This window comes from Oxyura jamaicensis, chromosome 1 (assembly GCF_011077185.1).
Source record: "Oxyura jamaicensis isolate SHBP4307 breed ruddy duck chromosome 1, BPBGC_Ojam_1.0, whole genome shotgun sequence".
Taxonomy (NCBI): Eukaryota; Metazoa; Chordata; class Aves; order Anseriformes; family Anatidae; genus Oxyura; species Oxyura jamaicensis.
The window spans coordinates 173197922-173212683 of NC_048893.1; the positions used below are offsets into that span (position 1 = coordinate 173197922).

Below are 14762 nucleotides of genomic sequence, written 5' to 3' on the forward strand. Positions count from 1 at the left end.
TATGCTAGCCTCGGAAATTTTCCAGTTCACTCATACTTGAATTCTTGGCATATGCTACACTCAATGAAGCCATAAGATTCACTGGAGATAGCAGACAGTATCTGCTGGCAAGTTGTTGTGTCCCACCTACAGAAGAAATCCCATAAATGACGGAAACACCTACCTCTTCCCACTGCTCAGATGCAGACATAAATAAACCAATTCCCAAGAATATCTATTCCAGATGTGATACAAAATACGTTAGAGCTCATGTCCCTGGATGACTCTGGTTTGGTGAATCACAAAATAACCAACTGGCACTTAGAAGACACCAGTGTGTGTCATTTGAACAGAATAAAAAAAGACCACTGCATACTCAAAAAAGACCACTGCATGCCCTACAGCACACGCTCAGAGTTTGAGAATGGTTCTTCTTTTTCAGGAGATGCAAAAGTTCATGAAAAAAGTTCAGGAAAAAGATCTCCCTCTCTTCTGGTTCCTGAGGGGCTCCTTCAGTTTACACAGCCATTTGCAGCACACCCAGTGTAGGGGAGTGGATACTCTAAAATATGGTTGAAGAAGCAGGGGACAAGGAGGGAGGTCTTTGTCTAAAAACATAGACATATTTTTTAAAAGGGTAAATAGTCACAAAAAAAAAAAAAAAAAAAAAAAAAGAGTTCTCCAAAGATGCATTTCACAACTTTTTCATGTTAGGGGGAACATGAAGGAAGAGTGTGCATTGCCCAGCACAGTGAAGAAGGCAGGGTGGCTGAGCCGAAGAGAAAGGCACTCATGTGTGGCCTGCTTTCAGCTGCTTTCATTTAGCACTTTACAAGGAAAACACTGCTGCTCTTCCAATTTTACGCTGATGCACTAAACCCAAGGAGTTCTAAAGTCTCACAATGCGGTTGCATCACAGTCAGTTTTCATTGGAATACTATTTTTCCTCGTAAACTTTTCATGGAAACAGCCTTCATTCCAACAATTTTTGTTCTTGCGGTGGTAGAGAAACAAGTTGGGAGTCTTTGCAGGGGCTTCGAAAGGGTGAAGTTACCTCCCTGGATAAGACTGTAAACCTATTTATCATTAATTCCTCTGAGCCGCCTGCCTCACAGCAGTCATGTGTAGATCTATGTATCAGATCTACATAGGCAGATCACTGTCTCCATTTGAGTATAAATGAAAAGGGAGTATAAAGGAATCATGTAAAATCAAACATCTTTCTGGAAAGAACACTGCATGGGATTCAAAAGACTAAGTTTCTCTTAGTGACATACAAATATGCACTACCTGCAAGGAAGTAGTGGGGAGCTGGGGGTCGGCCTCTTCTCACAGGTAACTAGTGATAGGACTAGAGGGAATGGCCTCAAGTTGTGCCAGGGGAGGTTCAGGTTGGAAATGAGGAGACATTTCTTCTCAGAAACAGCAGTCAGGCACTGGGACAAGTTGCCCAGGGAGGTGGTGGAGTCACCGTCCCTGGGGGTGTTCAAGGAAAGGTTGGACGTGGTGCTTAGGGACATGGTTTAGTGGGTGACACTGGTGGTAGGGGGATGGGTGGACCAGATGATCTTGGACCAGAAGGTCTTTTCCAACCTTAATGGTTCTGTGGTTCTATAAATGAAACTGTGCTTAGCTGGATGTACAATTCATTGGAAAATACATAGCCAGAGCAGTTAGCTCAATCTGTAGCTCAATGTCCCGCTGGAGGGCCATATCATGTCTGCTTTTGGGTACAAGAGCTCAATCAAGCAGAAACACACTGGAGTGATTCTAGAAAAGACCAAGAAGAATGTCTACAAAGTCTAGAAGACAAGGGGAAGGTAAAGATATTGGAATTCAGCCTAGAAATGAATGAAAATCTTAACAATTGTTTTCCAATATGCAAGACACAATTACAGTGAAGAGAAAAAGTAATCTGCACAACATGGCTACGGTAGATAGAAGGAACCCTGGTGAATTAAAAGTGAGTCCAAAAAGATCTAAATGTGGTATCTTTTTTTTTTTTTTTTTTTCCCCCACACAAAAGAATCATTAATTATTGGAGCAAATTGTGCAGACTGGTTGATTGGTTCTAGGATCTACATCACTAGCACACTTAAAGAATACAGTGGGTAAACAGCCACCGGAATGATTCGGATGCAGCAGACCCTGCTCTGAGGCACAATGGACAGTTTGGACAACGTCCTGCGTTGCACCTGGATCTTTGCTGAAGGTTTCTATGCCCATGTGTCTCCCTCTGCCTCACTCTCGGGATAGACAAAATGAGGATAATGGTGTAAAACATTCAGAGCTTCACTGACAAAAAAGCACGATTTAAGATTCTTGGTTAGGTGCTAACAGGCAAGTAGCATATCAGTTGCAAGGCTACAAGAAAACTAAGTGCTGAAATAATCACCACCTCTGACAAGAAACATCTTTCCTTATGCCAGGAAAGAAGAAAAGAAATGACAAAAATCTTTGTTAACAGGGAATTACAGTCATCCTGCAATCCAACCTGTCTCCGTAATGTGTTGCATTCAGCAACTCGCAGATTTAAAGTAAACAGAGAGGAGAAAGGCACATTCCAGCACAAAGCTGAGGCTCCTTCGAGCAAGAACTGAACACACACACTTGTTCTCTGCTTCTGTGAACGGTGCATACCGTTCTGGGACAAGGACACGGAGGCATCTTACTGTTAAGGCAATACTGAGCTTTCAGATGAAGCAGAAAAAAAAAAGCAGCTGCTGACACCACTGATCCTACTGCACAGAAATATCCCTGATTTCCTCAACATTAAAACAATCCCCTTCAACCATATAATTCCTTTTAGTACTATTTTCTTCTTGTATTTCATTACTATATGCAAAAACCTTCTGTTTAAATTCCTCACATTAACAAGCCTCCCATATATCACAACTGACCAAACTACCAAGATTTATCACTTGAGTGAGATGCACGGAACCCCCTAACGTATACACGCATTTCACTTTCGAGGGGAGGGTGCTCAGACTCCTAACATACGGCATAAAACCACAATTTCTTTGAAACTAACCTTCCACAATTCAACACAGTTACCTGCAATAGGAATACAGCCAAATTCCCAAATGCATTTGCACCTTCAGAGAGCAGAGCCCACGCAGCATTGCAACTGAACGCCACATTTCCAGCCCTAACGAGGATCCACTGTCATCGAACAAAGTGCACTGGAAGAGGTATGCTAGGAATTCTTTTGTCAAGATTAATAAACACAAAATATCAGGTTCATTATCATTTTCATAAAATTTCCAGAAACCATTAACAAAAGCAGTGCACCGAGTTGAACTCAACATTTAAAAAAACAAATAATAAATTGTATTTTCATAATTCAATGTTAGATCTAAACCACCATGGAAAGCCATACAAAGTTTCTGCAAGTTATAATTAAAGAAATTATCATGCTTTGCAGGCCCTGTGAGATTTAAAAAAATGTAGGTTTTATTTTAACTGATAAAAGAACAAGCAGAGCAAAAATAAGTGCCCGCTTTCTAGAATGTCAGACATAGTTACGACAGAAGCCCCATTAACAAAATTCCCTTGTGTATGACTCATTTTTACTTGTCACTTATGAAAAGAAATAAGAACAATTTAGATTTTATGTACCTTTAATTATTATCTTCCAAGAAAAAGCCATTGGCCAACAATAGCAAAACAAACTAATGTTTTATATTAGCGTACAAAATGGAGTACTTCGTATTGAGGCTGTACGTACCTAACGTAAACCTAAAAATCAAGGACACGAAAACGGAAGGTAACCAGCAGCACATATCCTATGCTTTTCTACAAAATGTAACAAGGTTCAAAAAAGGGCTTTAAAAAATCAGTTTAATTTGGTAACACAAAGAATACAGTATTTTGGTATCAATTATGTGACAAAATGACAAAGCCAGGGTTTTGTAGGTACTTAATACATTTACATTCCTTATTGTGCTACCATTTTATTTTATTTTTACAGCTTCTTAAGTCTGTTTTTAAGCCTAGAATAATAATGCTGAGTATAGAATAAGTTATAACATCCCTAAAATTTGCTGTAAATTATAGATATGCACTTTCAACATTACTGAATTTTACCACAGTTGTTATCTGGCAGAATAGCAAGAGCAGAAGCTTACCCTACACATATGATGAGCTAGATAGGAGTGTTATTTGCAGTACTAGTAAATGAACTGTGACCGCCTCAGTTCCCTCCTCTTAGTTCTTACTTCATTGCAAACATTACAAGGGCTAAGTGACTCAAGACGTTTTTGGGGGAATTTCCCACTTACCTGGATGTCCAAACTATTCCTAGCCTTAGTTGAAAGGAATTGAGGTAAGTATCTTGATCCTTTTAAATTCAGTATTAGTTACTATTCAAACACTTGAAAAGATAGGACATTTTAGTTTACAGATGAGCACAAATATGCAATTACATTCATTGTTTTAAACTAAGACACCCTGTATCTACAGCACAATCTTTCACACAGCAAAACAAAAACTCACTTAAAAATGTGCTCAGTAAGTAATGCTTATACTCTCTAAATGCCTCACAAAGAAGATATAATTTACATGGAGCCAATATAATCAACTTAATTTAACTACGGTAGTAAAACTTTGTTCTCCATACTAAATAAACATAAAACTTAAGAATTGAAGTATAAAAATTTCCTAAATAGAAACTGCACAAAAAAATATGTACTGAAGTATTAGAAATTGATTTTTATTTCATTTAGCTACTTTAATATTTGGATTTATAAGCAAAACCATATACCTCAAATAATCATACTATTAAGCACATGAATACTGATGAACAACAATATTCCAAGCACGACATAGGCTCCTTGCGGTTATTATTACTATACAAGAGAAGCAACTAATAATACATGCAATATTTGCTGATAAATTTCACTTTTAGTTGTAGAAACAGATTTTAGCTAAAATCCCATAACTCTGTACAGTTTAATTTTAGTTAGTTTTCAACCACCACTTTTTCCTTCTTATAATCACTAAAAAAAACTTATTATTTGATTCTGCCACGTTTTCAACCTCTCTTATTTTTCTAGTCCAAAGAACTGAAAGAGATGCTGCTGTTGTCACACAGAGCTAACGTTTATGTTGCAGGAAAGCACAAATTTACCAAAGCATGTAATAAGGACTTCTAAAGTACAGAAAAGTGGAAGGCAGAGGCATTGTTAAAATTAACACATTTGGTACAGCACAGAAAATCAGCAAGCAAAACAACATAAAAGACATGTAAGTAAGTAAAATGGATCACAGTACTCATTGACCTAGACAACCGATGTACTTAGCTCATGATCAGGATGATAAAATAAGCATAGAAAAGAGTGATAAAAAACAACAACAACAACAACAACAAAAAAAACTATCGTTTATAGTTTAAGAAGCTATAAAAAGTAGTAACACAGAGCAGCATTTCTCAACTGTTTGGCCACGTTCCCAGGGAGCTCACAAGGTATGGGAAGTATTAGCACAGTCTAAAACAGAAACCCTTTCTCCGTGGGCTACCCTGTAAAAGCAAGGAGTGACACACGCCATAGGACATCTCTGGTACTTTACATCACCTGGCAGGAAGGTGTCATGGCCTCGTGCCTGTGGGAATCTGTGGGAAGAAGTCCCTGACTCAGGTGCAGAGCTGTCTGGCAGGCCTCAGACTAGTTACTGACTGAACACAAATGAAATCTCCCTTTCGCTGTTCCTGCTACACTTCTCAGAAGACAAACAGGTCAATACGTGTTTATTATTTATGCATCTGCAGTTTATCCTAAATGCAAAAAAGTTGCAGAAAGATTCTACACTTCAGGAGGAAGGTCTGCATTTCGCAAAGAGGAAAGTTAAGGAACTAGCTGAAACACGGCGATAGTAACACAGGTCTATGAACCCACAGTTATTACAAAATAAGGAATGTCTGGCAACCTTCGGCACTATTGCCTAAGAACGCAACAATATAAATGTCCACGCAGCAGCTCCTGCCTTTTCTGACCCTGTGGCAGGAGCACTCACTGCATACCTGTACCGCCTCAAAACACAACAAGAACTACTAACCTTCCCATCCAAAATACAAAACAAAACACACACACACACAAAATCACCCTGCAATTTCCTTGGTGTCCTCCTCAAATGTCCTGGAATGAATTTAGACACGTTGGAGAGCAAATTCACTTGAAGTGAATGACTACACTCCAGATTCCAGCTGTAGGATCTTGCAGGCCCAGTAAGAACAGGGACTGGGAGTTCTCAGCGTGTGGCCATCTCTGAACATAGTGTAAGACCCATGTACACCTCTAGAATAGCACGTGTGCTTGGTTTTAGTCTGAAAATCTATCTGGGTGGAATAATCAGTGGCTTTTGTTCGTTTCTTGTTTGATTTTATTTTAGACATCCAGCGCCCCATATGTGAAATAGCAAGCGACCATTTTGGATCCACAGTGAAGAGTTGTCCCGTACTGCGCTAGGAAATGCCACAACCAAAGCCTGACTCATTCACTGATCCACGGTAGAAAAAGGAAAAGCTCAGAAGCGTGTAGTCTCAACAAACAAAGAGGAGGAAATACAGGTGGCTATGAACAGTTGGTATTTTTTAATAAGGTACCAAAACATAATGTGAATCGATTGTAAGTACACATAGGCACATTGCAAATTTGCATAGTGAGCAATGACTTTGGTTAAGTACTTGATTGTACATTTTTACTGTGTGATTGTACTTTTAACTGACTTCTCATTAACTTGATGGATTTTGAAGATATGTATATTTGCTTACAACATTATTATGAAAATCTGGAAATACTAAATATCACAATAGAAAAATCTCATACACGTCTCATATAGCAGAAAACTCTTAAGAAATATAATCATATTGCAACTGAATAGTGATCTTAAACTGCCACAGCTTTATGATCAACTTGAGATTACTGTATTATTTTTAGAAGTAATTGATGGATGAGAAAATATGTAAACCTACATGAGTCCTTTTACCATCCCACTGACTAACGTTACAACTTACAGTCAAAGTTAAGGGATTCCTATATAACCTGCTGAAGCAGAGGTATGATTCACTCAGTAAAGATAGCCTTCCCCAATGTGCATGCTTTTTCAAAACACATCTCTTAGATAATTTCAGCAAAGTCAGTGGGGTGATTAGAGGATGTAAAAGTTGTTAGAACAAAGCCTCAATACCAATTCACAAGGAAAGCAGATTCTTACTGTAGTTCTGTGGAACAAGTTCTGGGTTCTTCGGTGTTTTGAGTTTAAAAGACACATCTCCAATAGTGACAGCATCACCTAAAAAAAAAAGAGAGAGAGAAAGAAGAAAAGTCTTTTAATTCCTAGAAATTTGTGAAGTGTAAAATATGTTTATATTAAGTTTACATCATAAACCTGCTATTGTAAGGCTGACCGTGTGTCCACAGAGCAGCCTCCAAAGTGTCTGAGATCTAATGAGGCTCTGCTGGTTTTTGGTAGATCAGGTGCTGGTAAAATTTACGTTCAATAAATGTTCCTCAATTCTTTCCTTTTACTGTTATAACCGTAACTTACTGTGTTGGGAGCTATGGAAGTCCAGCTCACCATAGAACCCTCTTCCAGATACCATTGGTGACTTCTTTAAATGAAATCCTTGCCTGGCTGCAGAAATAGCAGTGAAAAACACTTCTAGGGATGATAATTTTCTTGAGTATTCAGGCAGCCTGAAACGGTGTCTCTTGGAGGTATAAAACGATATATTCACACCAATGGGCCCTTCCTGCACTCTCTGACTACGCAGCTGTAGAATTTGGCACCTTTTCAAGGTTTGAGAGGTCTTGAGCATTTCTTGCTCTGGATTTCACTAACACTAAAGCACCTGCCATTTTGTTTACTGGCCACTTACTAGGACCTGCCCCTCTTATCTGTCTTTCTGCACTGGAGGGCTTGAATTAAACTGCAAGGCATGCCCTGTGTACTTTCTCATGGAAATCAGAACTGAAATCTACTTTGCAGCCAGGAAATGGGCGAGCACCAAGAAGGCAGTGGTCACACAGAAAAACATCACTACAGCCAAAACCCACGAGGCCAAGAAAAAGAGCCGCAGAGCAGTAACAAACTCAAAGGTTTTTTTTTTGTTTTGTTTTGTTTTGTTTTCCTCAAGACCATCTGGGCCATGCAAACAAGTTCATAAGTATTAAGACCACAAAGCTAAGATGACTCCAGAAAAATGATGTTTTTGCCATTCCTGTTACTGAAGATAATGGCACCTTCACTGCCTAACAGGCTCAGCAGTGTGCTCGTGAGGATGGAGGGGATTACAGTGACTGTGCTCTGGGTGCAGTTTTGCCACAGCACTCTGATTACACCACCTTTCCATGAACCGAGGCCAAGTTTTAGAACTGTTTATGCTTGTGTTTTTCTGAGAAATGAGATGTAGGAAAGACGTAGCCAGTGAACAAGATCCAACTCCACAAATCCTTTTGTTATGTTGTCCGGCAGCATCCAAGAGGACGCAGCTTACACTTGCCTGCGTCCAGCACTACCTAAGGAGTCAGTGAGTTCAGAAGGCTAATGCTGGAAACAGAGAGGGTGATGCTGAAGAGCAAGCTTGTCCAAACTGACAGAGGCAACCAAAACTGCTCCCATGCATACAGCTACTTTCCTTTCAATCACCAGTGACTATACTTGTGCACTTCAACGCAGTTCTTTACTCGTGTACCCAGGTGTAACTGCAGATCTCTCAGGACTGAGTATTTACAGACTGATGCTACTCATACCATCCATAGGAAACGCTACCCATGTAGCACTAGGTTCATACAGCCAGCAAGGCACCACCTACAGCAACGAACAGGAAGCGATGAAGAAAGCACTGCAGATGGTTTACTCCCAAATTTAAGTGCTCAGCAATGTCCCCGAGACTGGGATTCACGGCCAGACATATATGCCTGCAATTGGGTTTTTATGTAGCCCCCCAGGCCCAAATACTTAGCCCACCAATTTTTTTTTCCCATAAAATATTGACAGAAGATGGCCAGCTGGTGGTTGTTCCTGCATTTTATGCAACGGTATGGTGCTAAAATGGCTTTCCAGAAAGTGGCACACAATAGCAATGCTGTCATATAAGCGGCAGCCAAGGGTCCATCCCTGGTCCTAAGGTCAAGTGACACCAAGCAGTACCCCTCTCCCTGCCTGGAACAGGTTCTGCAATCTGTTAAATATTGTAAATTCAATTAAATTTAACTTAAAGAGCTGTCAGACAAAAAACATCCACCACATGGAGTAAGAGACACTGTAGGCTTTGACACTCCTAGGGTTTTGCCCACTTCTCTAAGTTTTAAACCAAGAAATACTATTTTACTGCACAGGCATCGCCTCCCATTCCCTTTCTTCTGCTGCAGCTCCACCCATCCCTTCGCACTGGGAAACAGCTAAAGGCTTTACCAAAATGCCTCCGAGTTGAGGAAAGCATCGTAGAGGCCCACTGCTTCCTGCAAAAATTGACACCTCTCTCATTAGCTCAGCTCGGAAGAATTTTAACATTCTAAAAAGAGCAGGTTGCCTGAGATATCCTCAGGAAATTAGTGCCAGTTTATTTTCTCACCATTCCCCAGCCAACATGCAAGGAGACAAGAGTATATGACTAATTAGCTTCTAGCTTGAATCACCTCAGCTCCCACTGTAAATACTCTTTCATGCACACGCAGCCGTCCAAAACACAGGCGGGACAAGATGCCAGATGCCAAAACAACAAGGCATCAGACTCCTTTAATACACTGCAATGATGATATCATCTACACAAGAGAGTTTTAATCACCTGTTTTATTGGCACAGCACTGAAAAGCCTTAGTTGCTTTCCTCTACTCTCAAAAAAAAAGAAAAAAAATTAGGTCTAGGTGAAAAATGGAGAATGCATCTTTTCTGGTGGTATTTATGTCAGACTATAAGATGCTAATCCCTGGCCAACACATATTGTCGTTTCCAAAATTCAGCAAGGATTCCAGCCACCAATGGGCCCTACGTATTTTTAGTGAAAATCAGGGTGGAATGGAACTAGAGGAAAGAGGTGGGAAGAGCTAAGCACACCAAATCCCAAACACAAAGTGCATTTGGCTTCTGACAGTTTTGTTGCTGGCTGGAGACAAATGTTACCTCAACCTTGCATCTGTCCACAAAGCAAAAATACTAACAGAGTTTATGAGAACTTGAAGCAATAACCAACCAAGACAGCATAGTCTCTTCTTAGCTAAATGAGCACAGGGGGGATTAGCCCACTAATCTTATCACACTCTTCCACCTGGGCTAGATTTTCTTGTCTCATTTGTTTCTTCTCTACTTATTTTTAAATCTCACGTTTGGTTATTCCATTTCCACCGCGTTTCCGAACTCTTTGAGCAGAGATACCACCCCAGATAGCCTCTTCCCAATGTTTCACCAGCTGGCAAGGAGCAGACAACAGCCTGCCTGGTAGAACAGTGGTGTTAAAATCAGCAAAATTCACAATTTGGGAACATGTATCCCAAGCGATTTGTCTCTGCTGCAAATTATGGAACACCCTATAAATACTCCAACCCAGCCCACAAGCGCCTGCTGCACTGGTGTGGACAAAAGCGGTAGAGGTGAAGAGGTGACGATGTGCCCTGGTTTCTCATCTCCCACACAGAAAATAGTAATTTTAGTTATCACAGTCTTTGGGGAAAACAGTGGGATACGAGCAGGGCCTGATGTACAAAAAGCTATGCCTGCTAAAACAAAGCCGGAATTTAAAGGTAATTAAAGACAAATAAGCCAGAATGTAAAGGTAAGTGGGACATCCCATAGAGGAGGTGGTCAACATAAAGACACAGCAGGGAGTTTAAGAGCAATATGGGTCAGCAACTGGGGGCACATAAATACAATGACCCAGTAACGGGACCTTGAAGAGATTCTCTGAATCAAGGAGATAGGAAAACAGCCTGAATATATGCAGTGACCTCTTTCTGCGATGTGATAGGATAGGTCTGTATTGCATCCCCCAAGAAACTGGGATTAACATGGGTATATGCAGCTAGCCAGCATCCACAACACACTGAATCGGACATACTCTCTTCTTCAGAGCTGTGCTTTAGGTAGGTAACGATATGAATACACACACCTGCTTTTTCCCCATTACAAAACAATTTGTGTTCAGGTGAACAGGCCTATTTCTTCCCCTCAGTTCACTGAGCGGGAAGGCACCACCAGCTCTTGCTCCGAGCCCCCATGGCGCAGAGGCAGCAGCCGGAGGCTGGCAGAGCCCTTTGGCAGAGCATTGCTGCGCAGAAACCCTGGGCTCCTTCCCCAGCATCTCCCACTGGCCGCTCTGGTACACAACAGGAGGACCCGACAGACCTCTCTTCTCACCCAGCATGGATGCTTTTATGTGACCATTCACCTGTGTGGAGCCAGCAAAAGCATATTAAAATTGGGAAGGTGCTCAGGCTCGCTAACATGACTTTCTATGGGATTAGATCACACTTGTTAGAGAAAAGTTCAATCTCTAAATTATATTCCTCATCCTTGAGGAGCCAACTTTTTTTTTTTTTTTTTTTTAAGAAACAGAAACACTTTCAAATCAGTTTTTCTCAACCTTTCTGAATACTTTCTTCAGGAAGAAAAGCAGCTATATCTACACAACTTATTTCTCTCATTTCATGCTGGCTCTTGCTGGGCATCTTCACGGCTGCATGCATTGTACCCAGTCACTGGGTAACATCAAAACTAATCCTGCGCCTTATGTGGGTACTGGCAGCCTCCTAAACACAGCAGTGTCACAGATAGAAATACATTCCCTGCACTCACGAGGTTTGCTCCTGCACTCTTGTCACATACAGATGAGGTAGAGCTTACCTGCTGCCGCTGTGACACCGCAGGCTGACAGCACTGAAGTAACTGGGAGTTTACACAACAAAGCCCATCTCCAACTTCAGCAAAAAAAAAAAAAAAAAAAAAAAAAAAAAAATCTCATCTAGGTTGCCTTTTTTTTTCTGAGCAAAATAAATGGTTTCTCCTTTATTTCCAAGAAAACAAAATAATGGCTTCAAACATAATATTTGAACATTACCCAGTTTCTACTCAACATTTTTGTTAGACTTCCTAATTTGCTAACTGTTCATTTTTCAATTATCTACTTTAGACTCACGGTCCTCTTTACTGACTTAAGCCCAAAGCGTCACTAAAACAAAATCTTTGTGCTTCCTCTAGGAAGTGATCCTTTTCCTTCATTTTTGTCAATTTTTTGAGGATCAACAAAGTGAACATGGAAACTTCTCTGACATCTAGCCCTGATAGAAGCTTACAATCATTTCTTAGCCTAGAGCTATTTCTCATTTGGGCCAACAGCATAACCTAAAGGTAGGGACACTGACAGTGCTCAGTTGCACAAGTTTTAAGATGTGAAATTAAAGTTTTAAAAATGTTTAATGCAACGAGGATCCCACAAATGCACGATACACACACTTCAGAATATGTCCTAGGATTACACTTACCACGTCAAAGAATTGCTAAACTGCCCATTTCACAGAATCACAGAATTGTAGGGGTTGGAAGGGACCTCGAGAGATCATCGGGTCCAACCCCCATCAGTTACCAAAAAAAATCTTATAAATGCTGTTTGGAAGGGACTCTGAAGGCCATCTTCTCCAACTTCCTGCTCAACATCAGCTTGTGACCAGACTGGGTCAGATCCACTTCGGCTCTGTCTGACGAAGTCTCAGAACCCTTCAAGGATGGTCAGTCCACAACCCTTCCAGCTAACCTCCTGCCCTGCTGCACCACTGTTGCAAGACTAACAAACCCAGCCCGCTCAGCTTCTCCTCACCAGCAGGTGCTCTAAGCCCCTAACAATTTCCTAAAATAATTCTCCAGCAGACTTCATCAGCTTCTCAAAATTTGCCTAGAATTAGGAAACCCACAACTGGACATGTAATTCCAGGTGTGTCTTCAGGAGATAGACTCTCCCTTCCATTGGGCTACGTTAGGAGGATGTATGGGCAATCTGTAGTTTGCTTTATTCTCTATGAGAGTGCAGCATCAGCTCGTATTCAACCACACGCCTGCTGCAACCCCATGCCCTTTTCAGCAAAGCTGATACGTAAGGCCAGTGGCAGAACTTCACGCTTCTTCTTGAATTTTTTGAGGTTTCTCTTGACCCAGTCCTCAAGTTTATCTAGATCTAGATCCGCAGCTTGTCAGACGGTACAGATTTTGTCCGTATATACTAAAAGTATATACTTCTGTCCGTATTTATACTAAAATACTTTCCTACAGTCCTCTTCTGTTGCCTCTCCGTATTCCTTACTGCATTTTTGTATGTTACTGCTTTGTGCTTTAGTTCATCAAGAGGTTCCCTGCTTGGCCAAGCATTTGCTGCTGGAATACCGGATCCTCCTGCACTGCAGGATCATTTGCTCCCGAGCTGTCATTAAGGTTTCTTTAAAAAAGGCTCACCTCTCCCAGGCACCTGGTTGTTATCTGAGGGTTTCTGCCTACCAACCTCCCAAAGAAGCAAAAGTCCGCACTCCTCGAGTCCACAATCCTAGTTCTGCTGCTCTGAGCTGTTTTGAAAAGTTCCTATTTACTGAAAAGATAACAAAATAGAGCCTTCAAAATTCACTATGGCATCTCCTACGCAACCATTCAGAAAGACCCCGAGTTTGCCAAGCAGGTTCAGCTTCAGCCTTCTGGACTAAAACAGGCAGGGCTTGCAAAACACATTGACACGTACCTTGATTGTAACAGCTGCTAAACAGTAAAACTTAAATTTTGAACAACTGCCAAATATTAAAACTCAGAAGCTATTTACTGACATTTACTCATGAGAACAACTGTGCAAGCCTACCAAAGACCACATATACCCTGAAGGTTATCTGCTTGACAGCTCATCCCTTTCTTCCAGCTATATCAGTGAGTCTAATAAAAGACACATTTTTTTTTGCCACCAACCTTTCCTCTCTTAAATGTTAGAATAATTTTAAATAACTCAGGATTTTAAATAACTCCATGGACAACTGGCTTTAAAAGTCCCTGTTTCCATTCGCTGCCTTCTCAGTTGTGATGGCACAGCAACCATTGATAGGGCCTTGCTGTAAATCAAATAAGTACAAATGAGGAGGCACTGAAAAACAGCATAAACATTAAGAGAAAGAAGGAAGTGTTTCAGATGGGTTTTGTGAAATGAACAAGATATTGCCAGCACCACACTCCCAGCTGTCAACACTTTGAACTCCAACAAGATAATGACCCAGGTAAAGTCAGAAAAGGGAATGTGCATTAACTTCCATCATTAACCAGATCACTTGGTTTTGGACAGTGATAGACAAAAAAAAAACAACACCTCCCATTCACAGTCTTCTTTCAGATGACAAATATTTACCACAATCACTTAGATTTATATACTGATGATTAACCTTACAGGACTTTGAAGTCTAACACAGTATTCACAATTGACTGGGTTACATCCAGCAGACAAAATCTCCTGTATTACTCACTATTTTAGGCTTAAATCACAGCTATTAAAAAAATGAGTATCAGAGAGACATCCTTCCATGATATTTACAACTATAAATCGGGTTTCCCTTGTTCACTAAGCTGTGCAAGCCCAAACCCTTCCTAGCTACTCCCATTACCCTTTGGTCACGGTGTGCCTCAGTGTTTCACTCTGAGATTTCTCTCAAGCTTTACTACTAAATAGTTCCAGCAGTTCCCCCAGAGGAAGCAGTTCCCCAGGCACCAGCAAGACAAATTTACATTGTCAAGGCAGAGCTGAAAGGCTGAGCATGACTCCTTCACATACA

General features: G+C 40.8%; 1 protein-coding gene across 1 annotated transcript in view; it reads right to left on the reverse strand.

Annotated features, from left to right (window-relative positions):
• Nucleotides 1–14762, reverse strand: part of VWA8 (von Willebrand factor A domain containing 8) — a 187576-nt gene that overhangs the window by 170997 nt on the left and 1817 nt on the right. Inside the window, exon 2 of the mRNA XM_035322136.1 lies at nt 7192–7269. Coding sequence (XP_035178027.1) covers nt 7192–7269 — 78 coding nt within the window. The remainder of the gene's footprint in view (nt 1–7191; nt 7270–14762) is intronic.